This window comes from Lagopus muta, chromosome 2 (genome assembly GCF_023343835.1).
Source record: "Lagopus muta isolate bLagMut1 chromosome 2, bLagMut1 primary, whole genome shotgun sequence".
Lineage (NCBI taxonomy): Eukaryota > Metazoa > Chordata > Aves > Galliformes > Phasianidae > Lagopus > Lagopus muta.
This window is the reverse complement of record NC_064434.1, coordinates 95926797-95941102: the sequence shown is the minus strand read 5'-3', so window position 1 is coordinate 95941102 and position 14306 is coordinate 95926797. Positions and strand designations below refer to the sequence as shown.

The 14306-nt window shown below is 38.5% G+C and overlaps 1 protein-coding gene across 6 annotated transcripts in view; it reads right to left on the bottom strand.

Annotated features, from left to right (window-relative positions):
• The window catches only part of PLCB1 (phospholipase C beta 1), a 375296-nt gene that overhangs the window by 144052 nt on the left and 216938 nt on the right, over positions 1-14306 (bottom strand). For all 6 annotated transcript variants that reach the window (XM_048938285.1, XM_048938286.1, XM_048938288.1 and 3 more), the window contains exons 4-7: positions 12287-12427; positions 5715-5794; positions 778-831; positions 122-197 (exon numbers count right to left, since the gene is read on the bottom strand). In XM_048938285.1, coding sequence (XP_048794242.1) covers positions 122-197; positions 778-831; positions 5715-5794; positions 12287-12427 — 351 coding nt within the window. The remainder of the gene's footprint in view (positions 1-121; positions 198-777; positions 832-5714; positions 5795-12286; positions 12428-14306) is intronic.

Sequence of the window (14306 nt, the reverse complement as noted above, 5' to 3'; positions counted from 1 at the left end):
ATACAGGAGCTAATCCAGTGAAGCACTATCAGCCTTGGCCAAATCATACTCAACAGAGACTAAACACCACTGAATACAAATGCAACACCTTGTCAGGTTAGGAATAAATTAAGATACTTACCCTGGAAGATGGAAGATTACAGGCTTCTAACGCCGTCTCTACACGTTTTCTGTCAGCAGAAAACAAGCGGTATATGCTGCAAAATGGAAACAAACCAGAGGGAATTAATCGGCTTTAAGACATGCCTTAATGGCTCACTTGGCTTAAAAGCTGGATATTGCTTCCCAGTTTATCATGTCTTTAGCCACTTACTTCCACTAGCAGACTGCTTAGTAACACAGGTGAGATTAATAGTGCTCATAATGAGTTTAATTCTACCCCACGCAAGCCCCTATTACAGAGGATAGTTACTTGAGAAAGTCACCACAGCTCTCTTCAAAACACTGCCTCAGTGATACACAATTTGAATATATTTAATCCTCACAATGTGTCTATGAGCTAAAGAAATGACGTTAGGCTTTTTAAAATATTAGTCACAAGTGGAACAAGAGCAGAGAAGCTTAACATCGTTGAAAATCACAAGGGCAATCTATGTCCAAAATGTAGTTGAACAGAATCATCATGAGAATCACTGGCCATTCTTTCCTTGAAGTATGTCAAAACATATGCTATAGATAGATTATTCTAAACAGAAGGATCACATGTTCATACCTGATGTTTATTCATACTCAAAGATTAAATAAGACTACATGGTAAGAAAGGACAGCAACACTTACTTCTTCAGAGGAATGCGTCCTTCTGGAGTCACCTGTAGTTTAAGTTTTGTGTATCTGCAGGGATAAAAGCATGCTGTTTTATTATTACTGTTTTATTCTTACTTTTTAAAGTACCTCTGCACCAACATTACAGCTCAACACTTTTGCTTTGATTATGTGTTAAGTTCCAATCAAGTCTTTTGCCAACATGAAAATCTTCTGAGATACCAAAGATAAGTGAATATCTTTTCCACGAACAATAATGCACCTACAGTGCCAAGTAACATCAGTCTTGCAACAGGGCATTGCAAATACCATTAATGCACATAGCTATCATCCTCCCAAACTCCTTCTCACCCAAGCTGCCAGCCACTCACTATCCTTTTGCTGAAGGAGGTTTCCTTCTTTCAGCTAGGCCCAGTGCAGGCATAAATACTGTTTCAGCTTCAGCATCTTCAAATCCATAACCTGACAGATTACACTACTAAGAAATTCTCACTGGACCAAATGATAGTTTCAATTTTACATTTTGTCTTGCTGCTGTTCCAAAATACTAATTCTACCTTTGATTATCTTCAATGAAAACATTCTTCCCTGGTGGCTGAATACAGGCATGCAGTATGCACTATATAAACCATACAAAGATGCTCAGTTTGAAGTAATGCATAAGCACATATCAAGGACACACTATATCCCTTTAGCTGAGTAATACCATAGAATGACATGGCTTGGAAGAGCCATTAAAGATCATCAAGCTTCAACTCCTCCACCATGGGCAGGGTTGCCAGCAATCAGATCAGGCTGCTCAGGGCCCCATCTAACCTGGTCTTGAATGCCTCCAGGAATGGGACATCCACAATCTCTCTGGGCAATCTGTTCCAGCACCTCAGCAGCCTGAGTAAAAAATTTCCTCCCTGCTTCTAATCTAAATCTCTGCCCTTTTATTTTAAAACCTTGTCCTGTTCAGATCATACAAAAAGTGAGTCCCTCTTCTGATTATAAGCTCCTTTTAAGTAGTGGAAAGCTGCAGTGAGATCTCTCAGAAACCTTCCCGTCTCCAGGCAAAACAAGTCCAACTCCCTCAGCATTTCTTCGTAAGAGAAGTACCCCAGCCCTCTGAGCATCTTCCTGGCCTTTTCTGGACTCGCTCCAACAACTACGCATTTTCTTGTGCTGAAGGCCCCATGCCAGGACAGTACTCCACATGGGGTGTCACAAGAGCAGAGTAAAGGGATACAATCTCCTCCCTCACCCTGCTTCCACCCCTCTGTTGATACAGCCCAGGATACTGTTGGCCTTCCGGGCTACAAACACACACGTCTGGTTCATGTCCAGGTTTTTTTCCATCAGAACCCTCCAAGTCCTTCTCCAAAGGCTGCCCTCAATGAATTCTTCTCCCATTCAGTACACATATTTTGTGCATTTTGATTGCCCCAAACAAGGTGCAGCACACTGCACTTGGCCTTGTTGAATCTCATTCTGTTCATGTGTGCCCATTCTTCAAGCTTGTCCAGATCCCTCTGAACAACATCCTTTCCGTTGTAGCAACTGCACCTTTCAGCCTGGTGTAATCAGCAAACTTGTTAAGGGTACACTCAATTGCACTGTCTATCTCACTGATCAAGATGTTGAAGAGTAGCAGTCCCGAGACGAGCTCCTGGTCTTGCCAGTGGCCTCCACCTGGACGTAGAGCTGAGACAGAGGTAAATGTCTATCCACCTACCTGCCTGTCTCATGATCTCTCTGGCATGGCATGCAGACTGCAGAACTTGACTGGAATGGTGGCTGTATTACTTCCCTCCCAGAGGCTGATATTGCCCCTGGATGTTGCACACAGCTACACCTACCTCGATAAACCCTCCTATTACACAGCTCTGAAGGTTTCTCTCTTTGACCCTTAATATTGCCACTCCTCAGCTGGGAAGAAGCCAAATTGCTGGTAAATGAAATGTCTGCACCAGCAAGAGAGTAGTGTATATTTAGCAGTCCTGGACAAGCCCGTTATATTTCCAGTCTGCGGCAATATAAAAATTACATGCTGAAACCGTCTACAGGCTGGCAATTATACAGCTTCTGAATTGAGTATTTAAAAGCATCTCAGGGGTGATTTCTCTCATGCTGATTGAGGCAGCAGGATGAGGAGGTATCTTCCTTTGTTCACATCTTTTAAGTAAGTGATTCAGTGCCTACTGAAACAGTAGTCTGCTAGTAGCCATGAGTAGCTAATGGGAAGCAGTTGGGTTTACAGCAATCATCTGATGTTCCTCCTAGCACGCAAGGACCACTGGTAACCAGCACAATGCTCACCAGCAGCAGCCTGCAAAGTATACTTTTTTTTGAGTGCTTCATCTCTTCCATTTGAATCTAAGTAAAACTATAAATGTCTCTGTAACGTGATCTGTTGAGAAACATGGCAATGTCGAAGTATTTCTCTTTTTTTTTTTTTTAATGTATTTTTCACTTTATCCACTGGCATACCAACAGAAAAAGAAATTGCATGGTTCTAATAACTTTTCCTGTTCTTCCCAACTGAAAATGCTATTTGTAACCACTTCAAAGACATAATACGTGCTAATATCCCTAAGTAATGTAGGAACATTTTCACAAATCCTTATGTTCTTCTGAAAACTAAAATATCCTGTGCTACTGTGTCACCAAAGGAAAACATTACCCACCCCAGCCTTCCAGCACTGAGCTAGATTTAAACAAGTCGTAGTGGTTCGTTAAAGGAGTTCTGTTGTCTTCCATTTTTTGAAACTTTCGAACACACTCACATCACAGTTATTGTGACTCCAGTACTAGGGTACCGAAACAGTAATTTATGTATCCCAACACAAAAATACACTGCAGCATTACAACAGCGGAATGCGTACTGTATAACCAAAATGTCATGATTTATTAGCTACATCCTTCCAAATTAACCCTGTTTTTCTCATCTGACCAAAGCAGAGACGCTGCTCAATCTGTTTAGTAATGCACTTCAAACACTAAAAGGGACTAAATGCCACAAAGAAAACATTCCTTTCTAAATCTGCTCTAATGCAATTTGCTTTTCTATTTCATCAAAAGGTTACTGACAGGACTGCAACCAATTCTTTGCTCAAAACAGCAATTATAATGGGAAAATAGTTTTAATCTTCAAAGTCAAAGATTCCTTAAGTGACTCTGATTTGGCATCTGTGCAAAGAACCCTGGAAACCCAACAGTTCCCAAGTGATTTATTAATTAGTGGAAAAAAGACACAGGAATAACATGCTTGCTTGTTATTGACTTGACAAAATGTGTTCAGTGACTTTAATTAATATTAAGCTTGAATAATCGTAGAAAAATGGCTTCAAATAAGACTGGCTCTACTATACTGTGTGACAACATACTCCTTTGAATGTCACAGGAAAGCACACACTAAGCACAGCCCTAGTCCTCCCTATCACACACCTGTCAACCAAGTCTGTTGGCCATCTGGGCCTTTAAGTGATAAGGACATGGAAATCCAATATCAAATCAGCCCTGATCTACAATCTACGGAGCTGAAAGAATCAGTGTCTGTTCTTTCTCTCACACAGAGCTGTGTTGATGAAGTGAGATCTAATTTAGCCTCAGCAGCTCAGGAGTAAATACAGGAGTCCAATATAAGCCCTGCAATGCTGACTGTTAATATGCACTTTCATGATGGAGAGACGTGGAGATGGAAAGGGTGCCCAGCCTTCCAAGGCCTGAAAGGTCTTTCCATCCAGAAAGACCTGAAGGAAAAAAACGTTTTCCCTATTTTACACAAATTCATTTCTCCACTGATCATGAAGGAACTTAGAAGACTTTACAGAAAGATACCTCGATCCACTTAAGTTAGCACACTGTGTCAGCATGCAGAACCAGAAGGAAATGTTAAATGTTTCCATTCATTTGGCATTTGGTTTGCCTAGCATTTCATTGCTGTCCTGACAGAGCAGTATCAGATACAAAACTAGAATTCCTTTAACATCCAACTTTCAAAGTTTGTTTCTTTGAGAACTATTGCTGACTTCCATCTGCACCACCCAAACTGTGAGAAGGAAACATACACTCCTCACAAACCAGTAACTTAAAAGTATGTTCCTGGAAGTTACGCAGTCAGGAATCTTCTGACTAAAAACAGTGCAGATAGCAAAACTAGGTATGCGCAGCGTTACCTGGTCCACAAAACAGGGGTTTTAACTGACTCCTTGGACAGAGACAAGTCGTAGTAAACTAAGCCTCTACTGGGTATTTTGCTGGAATGAGGTTCTATCTACAAGCAAGAATTGGAAAACAATGAGCTGCATTTAACCAGTCAACTTGTAGTTCTTTAAGAACAAAAAAGGTCAGCAAATATCCTAATTAATTGTCATCATTATCTGGTAGGCTTTTTTATGCTGTTCTCAATCCGATGACTTAAGTAAAGTCATCTCAGCATGCGCGTTTATCATCTGAGTCTTGCTACTCTCAGATTTAGTTCTCTTTCCTTTCTGAGATGTGTTTTTACACTCCAAATGTGCTTTTGTACTTTGTTGAAAACAAGTCTGAATCTGTGCATGGTGCCAACAAACCTCAATGAGCAGATTTACAGCGTCTTTCTAAAGCATGCAAAAATCAGAGAGATTAGAAAGATAAATAATCCAGAAGCAGAATATTATTCAATATTAAATGGAGATCTTCAGACTATAGCTGAAGTTGCTACCTTTGCATACAACAGGAAGATTATATTTAATACTTTTTTTTTTGCTTCTTTTTTTTTTAGTGAGAAGAACGACACCACCAAGACTTTTTTTAAATGACGTTTAGATAACAAGCTTTAAAAACAATAAGAACGGACAGCCTATGTTTACAAAACTGACAACTCATCAAAGCAGAAACAATAGATGACAATGTGACTAACAAGAGAAAAGGAAAATGACGCAGATAAAAGAGCAACACCCACAGCATTAAATACTATGGCCACTTACGCTTTTTCCAGAAATGCGTCCCTTGACATGTTCTGTGCCAACAAATTTGTTGCCAAACTGAACACTTCATCTGACCATTCCTACAGAAATAAAAGTTGATTAAGTGAGGCTTAGTTTAGACCTTTACCTTGCTTTTGCATATTTTTAAAAGTGACAGTTAGCAAGAATTGCCTAATGAAAGTCTGAACTTGATTTTTCCAGCCAGTTTCCCTCCTTGTCTGTGGGATTAGAATTTCTGCAAACAATGAAGACTATTACAAATATATATATATATATATTTAAAGATATCTCATTCCACAGTATCAGAAAAAAGTCATATGGACAAATGTCCTATGTAAAGCACGTTCAAGAGCTTGGGAGATGTAACACACACACCCCAGAAAAATACATTTTCTTGTGTGTTTGGGAATATTCCGTTTGACATACTGAGGAGCAAAGAAAGAGACTCTATACAACCATCCTTTAAGGTGAGGCTGAAAGGCTTTACACCTGTCTGAAGCTAGACAAATTTGACAGCACAGGGTACAGACCATAACATAACATGTCTCTTGCTGCAGTGCCTCACCTTGTAAGTCTGTTATAAGGGCCTCTTCATCACTTCCTCTACAGACTTGGAACAATTCAGACAAGTATCACACCTCATCTCTTATGGCAGGTACTGAATTAAGAACTGTAATTACAGGCTCCATCTGAGATCTGATCCGCCAACATGAGAAACATGTTTTTTTTTAAAAAAAAGATGCATATAGGAAAAAAATTCAATTCAGATAGATATTGGGAGAAAGGGTGCAACTCCAATTAGAAAAATTGCCTGCAAGCACAGCGCTTCTTCCAGATCTCCTTCACTTCTCCTTTCATCTTTTTCCTCATTCCTAAGTGTGTTCCTAAAATCCTTCCCTGTGGTCCCAGTCCCTTCCCAGGCTTCCAGCAAGACTGATCCATGCATATAACTTTAAGTTATCTCTCAGCTTGTCCTGTTGCTCATTTTCCTTATAGCTTTTCCTTAACAACTTCAGCACATTTTTTTCTCTTGCTAACTTAGCACTTATTTTCAAACTTTAATAGCAGTTCTTTTTAATCAAAAGTGCAGTTTTGGATTACCTATGTTTCACTCCTTTAAAGAAGGGAACAAAATAAACAATGTCTTTTCAAACAATGGGATTTTTTTCTCGACTTGATGAAATTTTCTGAGTTTTCTTTGAAACTAAAATTGAGTTTTCTTTCACATCAGTGCAGATGCAGATCTCCCATAACCATACACACAGAGATGTACACTCTTGAGGAGTTTTCAACCTCTTCCTTTGTTGTTGTTCATCTGTTTTTGAGGTAAAATATGAAAGAACTTCATTCTGACAGAAATTACTGGTAATGAAGAGTACAATTGGCTTCAAATGAAACAAATGTTATTACATTACTTTGGAGCTTACCAGCTTGATTTACCTAAAAAGCCTCAAGCTTCCACATGATGAGGTGATCAACTGCAGGCAGTTTACAAAGTCAGTATTTTATACACATACATTTTTTAAGGTGTTCAGATTTATTTTCTAAAATTACCAGATCTGATGTCTTTAACCAGTCTCACGCAGTTATTTACAATGAGGATGAGACAGAGATACCTGTAATCGTACCTCCATATAGGCTTTTGATATCCTTAAACTACCAGAGCCATAGATCTGCAGTTTACAAATTCACACCTCAGCCACTGCACAGGAGGGATATTCCTGGCAGAGCCATACGGATATTCCTGCCTCCCTTCCAAACAGCCACATTGTTCAGGAGTTAAACAATTGCTGCTGAGATATTTTTCCCCTCCACCTCTCACGACTACTTCCATTTTTATTTCACTTGTTTTTCCTTCTTAGGTCTAATTTAAAAAAACAACACAGGGGTGTGAGAAATAATTAGAGAAAAAGTCAGCTTCTTTAGCAGTGCGACTGCTCTTCTATGACTCCTGGAACAGAACGTGTATAAGTGCAGAATCCTTTTTTCTTCTTGGCAACTCATCTTTCCAGGCTCAAAATAGGCTCATCTTGTAAACACTGCTTTGTTTGGGCACTAATAATAGCAGTTAAAACTTCTCTTTGTGACACTAACAGTTACAAAGATTAATGGCAACACAAAATACTGTGGAGAAATCAAAAACAGATCTTTCAGCAGATCTTGATTGACTTTGTTTTGATCTCACTGATTCTGCTGGGCTTAAAACTATTTTCTAAAAAATAGATTGATTGATGACTTTTCAGGAGTAACCCACGCCCCAGCTCTTTCTTCTCTTTGTCTGAGAGCTTGTTCACAGGAATTTAAGGGGAACTCAGTTATTACACGCCTGTCACGAATGTTATTTATAAACACAGCCTTGCCATGTTCCTTTGCTTGCTTTTCTGGGCTCTTCTAGTGATCGCATTGCCCTTGCGAAACATTCTAAGGGCTACCTGCAGGCTGGGCCGTTTCTAATGATACAGGTACCACATCACAAGTAATACTTGTTAATTGCTTCTCATATTTTTAGAGTGTTCATTTCATTACAGAGGCACTGTAGAGCTGCAACTGAAAAACCAAGATCAGAAAACATGCCAAGGATCACGTCATCTTCCCAGGCATTGGTCTGAACCCTCAGCAGGGGGGAAACAACAGCCCTGAGCAAAGACCCGAAGAAATAAAGGAGATGTTTTTGACTGACTTTGATGGGCTGCAGCAAGCTGTGAGCCAAGATGCGTCTCACTGCTTTCACCACCAAATGGTTCCGTTTCCTTGGTTTTGCTATACAGTGCAGAGTAAAGCCTGCCCCCCAAATCCATGCACAATGCTCCGTGCAGCTTCCTTTACCAGCAGCAGCGATTCCAGAAGGTAGCGCTTGGTGAGAGCGCTCGGCGGGGTAGAAGGCTGTTATGTGTAGAAAGAAAACAGCCTACTGCGGAAAGGTTATAACAGCTCTGATTCACCGCAGTAGCAGCAGACTCCTGTACAGTTGCAACACAAAAGGAAAATATAAATCTGGGTATTTTGAAATAGGGCTGCAGCAATGCCAACAAACTGTTTGCAGACTGATCCCTTTTGGTACGGGAAGAAGCTTGCCTTCCAACACATTCAATTCCGAACGAGTCACATCCGTCACAGTAAGAGCTTCGTGAACCTGCTCTCCTTTTGGCTACATTCTGTTGCACTAATTCATATTTATACAGTTCCTGCTAACTTAACTAACAAATCATGTAACTGCTCTGTGCTTCGGTAGGTAGCGTGTAAGCAACAGTTCATTTTGAGATCTGTTGCTCAGTGAACTCATTTCTCTCATCCATTACATGCATCATGATACATACTCCAAGACATTCATCTCAATGGGAGAGATGAAATTTCTTTCATAACAAATGATAGAACAGATTCTTCAAAACATTTTCTTCAAATCAGAACTGACTATGTGAGAGACAATGTCCTTGCATGCTTGTTTTTGGTGGAAAGGTAACAAAGAAAGTTACTGAAATCCTACACTTCCAATTTCATTACTAATTTTATCTTAAAAATAAAAAAGATGTATTTATGTTATTTTAACATTTTTGCTGTACTGAAAAAGCTCTTAAATATTAAAAAAAAAAAAAGCTGGAAAAAAAAGAAGATGTATATGTTGGGAAGCATGTTAACAATCGACCTGTGAACCATCTTTGATGGTATTATTTTACTTACAGAGGAATTCACAGTTCTTATCAATGGAACTGATCCAATGCTCATGAAACTGAAGAGAAATAAAATTCCTTGGGCTCTGAATAGGGAGCTCTATGGCCAGGATGTGCTAGAGTTGTGTGAACAGTTCTGATGTGAGAGTCAGGAAAGAGAGTAACAGGAAGGAGACAGGAAAGATGGGAAGTTCAGTTTTGAAGTTACAGGATTTGGCAGGAGAATAAAATATCATAGAGGAGACACAGAGGTTCACAGGTTGGACTTCATCTTGGAAAACAGACATGGAAAAAGAACATCTGCTCAGAAAAAGTCCAAGAGTAAAATTATTTCTTTATCCTGGCTTCTATAGCACTAAGTGCTTGTAGATGCTCACAAACCCTGTCCTGAGACAAGCATAGACATATCATGCTGAAAATAAGCAAGAACTGCAGCAGAGCTACTTCTGTTCATCATCCAGATGGGTTTTGCAGTGTGCTATTCAAATCATTACCTAAAGGATTTCAAGCTGCTTTCTCTAAGCAAACCAGCTGGTCAGCACCCTTCAGCTCATCATACTTTAAATATTAGTTGCCTTCTCCTGGAGGAATGCAAATGAAACAAAAACATTGTAATTTTTAGCTCTTGATTTAGCTCACTGAAAGCAACTTCAAAAGGCCACAGTTCAGGTCTTCATAATTTTCCCACAACTTAAACAGTGGAGGTAATGCACAGTAAGCTTTCTGCAAAGGAAGGAAATCTCATAACTGAATTATTTTAATTGCCTTGTTAAGATCTATACAGTTCACTTTGCCTCTCTCCTATAAGGGATGGCTGACTGATAGATCAGTCTGATAGATCAGACAGCTTGAAAAGTTAGGTATCAGAAATACAAGGTTAAAAAGAGAAGTATTCATGCACTGAAAAGGGAAAGGTGGGGGAATTATTCACTGGCACTTCCCTTCCCCAAATGTCAGCAAGTAGGGTCAAAATTTGCATGTGTGACATTGAAAACTTCTTGTATTTAAACGCCTTCATCTAAGCTCCCCAAAGAGATTCTTTTTGCTTAATGTATTTACTTATACTGACATCTGAGTCACTCCATGGCTCCTGAGGATGTAGAAGACCAAATTCTGTGGTCTAGTTTATATAAAGTAAGAAAACATGTTAAACAAGGAAGAATTCTTAGATGTCTTCAATAGCAATCAAACTATTTTAATTGAAACGATCAGGATATTTAGTGAGATTTCAAAATAAGTGAAGCTAATCTGCAATGCTTTGAGAAACCTACCTCAGGCAACAATGCCTGACTGATAAAGAATGCATTTATTCGGCCTGCCACACTTATAATAACAAGGAAAACTCAGATTCTTTGTTACTCAGATCACAGAAGTTACTCAAGATTTAGGACAGCAAAGCTTCTCCAAAACATGATTTTGTCGACAGCATTTCAAGGCTCCATTAACAAACAGAAAATGGCTCTAAAACACCAATTTCTGAACTATTTCAGCAAGCAGATTATGGTTCTGTGATTGCTGGCTAGACAAGAAAGCGAGACAGGACATATGCTTCTGATTTAGGTGATTTTCCTTCTCCCTTAGTAAAGGTTAACAATTTTTGCTATGAAAGCTTTAGCATACGTTTTAATTTTCTGTCATATGCTTAGTTTTCCTCTTGATTTGTATCAATTACCTTCACTTTTGCAGTGCTGATTTTCTTAACTATGCCTGTAGATTATAGCTACGTGTTCTCAACTGTGAGAACACCACTTCCCACATAGCAGAGTGGGATCACCATGAACTCTGCTTCTAATGCTTTCATATCAGAGAAACAGAGGGAATTGTGTTCCCACCAGATTTACCAATTGGCTAATGAAGAAAGCAGAAACAGAAAGTTGGCAAGCAAAAATTAATCCATCTAGGTTTAAAACTTTCATCCTGATCATTTTTCAACTGGCCTGACATCTGCTGGAACCTGTGTAACAACAGAGTAACTCCTCACTGTTGTTAAATAGCAGTCAGTTGTGGAGAAATTGTACTTTCAGAGAATCGACTGGACTCTAGGATGAAAGCTGTATAAAAGCATGTTCAGTGCATGGTTACCTGGAGGTTACCATCTGAGTTTATCTACATGAACAAAAGTGGAAAGAGAAGCTGCTTTTGGATGCCATCTTGGGATAGATAAATTCAAGAGCTTCCACTTCATTAAATACAACTAAGTCATACAGAAAGTGAAAGAAGGAAAAAAGTAAACATGTACAAGTAACAACTGTGACTTGTTTGTCAAACACAGCTGTGGTTGCTGTGGTTTGTTGAACAGAAATGAAAGTACTACCTACCTGCATGGAAAAATTACTTTGCTAAGGTACGGTTCTTTTCAAGAGATATTGGCAGGCAAAATGCTTGAGTAAAACTGAGTTTTGAGCACCCACAGAAAATGTCATGAGAGCAAATTATATTAAGTGTCTGCTTGCTGACACACTTGAGGATGCAAGGCAGACCCATAGACTCACACTGCTCTGACATGGGTCAACCACAGAAAGTTGACAGATTGTCCCTACTTTTCACACACAGAACTAGCATAAAAGAGTGATAACTACTGAAAGACATCAGTATGTTTTATATTCCTCATAGCAGAGTAATAATTTGCATATATGATTATTTTCACAGTTCTTACTTGGGCTTTAGATAGAGTAACAGGCAATGTTCTGAAGATGAGCACACACATCTGCGACATAAAATTTGCTGAATATATTCCCGGAAAATTATAATCGCACATTTCTTCTTTCATATGGAACAGCATAGCTCTATAGCAGAATTGAGGCTCGTTTCATAGCAATCTCCACTTTTATCTCATTTATCCATATCTCAAAGCAATACTTTAAAAAAGATAAATTTCATATGACACAGATAAAAGTGTATTACCTTCGCTATATCCTCTTGAAATGCCACCAAGTTCAAGTACGATATATTGACCAGGTCTGGTCCATAGACAACAGTTATCATTCGATTTTCCAGTCGACTTCCAACATTCCCAGCATCCAACAGCTCACGCAGCTTTGGATCCTGCAAGCAACCGTATCACAAAATACTTAAGTTCTTCTGCAAATACTTCAGTTTTGAAAATTTGTCTTAGTCCAAATACTTTAAATGACCTCATACTGGATTATGGTCTATTAATTCTTTATTAAAAATCGTAACGCTATTAGCACATAGTATTACAAAATCACTACTGTAAACCTTCCAAAGCTTCTGAGGTCTGTATTAGCACAGAACAGATGAAAAACTGCAGCCTCCTATTGTCAGTTATTTTGGCTATTAAGCAGATGTGAACTATTTCACTTGCTGAATTTATACCATCTGTTCAAAGGGTACTGGCCTCAGCAAAAGGATTCTCTCTGATTTTACTAGATTATAGATAAAGCTCAAGAAAGGAGAACTTAGCTTTTCATAGCAAATTAAAAACACTGCCTGGAATTGACTACTTTAACTATAAAAAATGAATAATATAAGCTTGGTGACACTCTCCTTCTCCAAGTCCAAAAGGCTATGCATTATTTATATTATGACATCTATCTCACTACATAACATTTACATGAAGGAAAGATACATATTCACTATTTTACTAGCTAAGAATAGCCTGAACTTCAGCTTCATTGGTAGCTTAAGCATGTGAGAAACAACTTCAGGTTATTTTGTAATTTACAGGTTTCTACCAGATTAGGCTGTAGCATTTCCAAGAAATGCACTCACAAAACATGAAAACTGCTTGATGCTTGACGACCTCAAGATAAAGTCTATAAAGGCAAAGGTAGATGAAAAACAGCCTTGCATGACTGGATTCAACCCTTTAATAAGGTCACTATAATTTGAAAGCTCAGTTTTCCTATCAAGCAAGATTTTGCAGTCTGGTATAAATATTTTAAATGGCCAGAAAATTAGATCATCACAGAATTACACTTAATTTCTTCACTAATCCAGAAACAGATTCTGCGTAGAGATTTCAAAACTTCACAAATCCATAATGCAGGTTGCAATTCATTCTCTCATGAACCTTTTCCTACCACTGTCTGACATTTGTCATTTACAGTCATATTCTTCATATTCAATAACTTCTGAAAAACAATCAAAACTTTAACTAATACAAATTACATTTTATATTTAGGAAAAAAGATATCAAGGGCCATTTCACATGGATCTCACATGAAACTGCACATCCACGAGACCTGAACTGAAAAGACAACAGTTACACATACATTCACCAAGTATTTCACAGGGTTTGGTAGAACATTTTGAAGTATGGTGTGCTTTAATAGGAAAGAAGCTACAAGACTGTCTATCATAGAATGCTAAGCCTCATTAAATACTAGGTACAATGGCAAGTGTTGCAGGAAAACAGAATAATCTTATCTGTGGGTTTAAAGGAGGAAAATGTACGTGCTCTGAGACATAGAAGATTTAATGAATAAACAAATTAATGATTTGTTTTTACATAACAGAAAGGCAGAAGAGGGATATAAAGTAGGAGTTGTGTTCCAGCGTTGCAGATTTGAAGAAAGAGAAAGAAACTGTGTTAATAAGGAGCTAGGAGAAAAGCTACAGAAATGCCCTAAAGATGCTAAGTTAGTGATGGAGTACTATTAGATGGGTTACTTTCTATTTTATTTACAGTCTGGATGTTATAAAGCACTGCTTAATTTCTTTGGGAGATGAGAGTTCATCTTTTTTTTAATTCCTATTTTTTTCTAACCCAAAATGAAACTGATATTTGTTTCTGCTAAACTGGTTGGCTGGGAAGAAAATCATCTTTATGCTCTCAGATAGGACTGTCTGTTTTTATTCTCTTTCACATACTTATCATTCCTTTCTTCTTTTCTCTGGCTGAAGCTATCGCTCACAGTATCACTGCTGGTGATGAACCGCAATCACATCAACAAATAAGAAA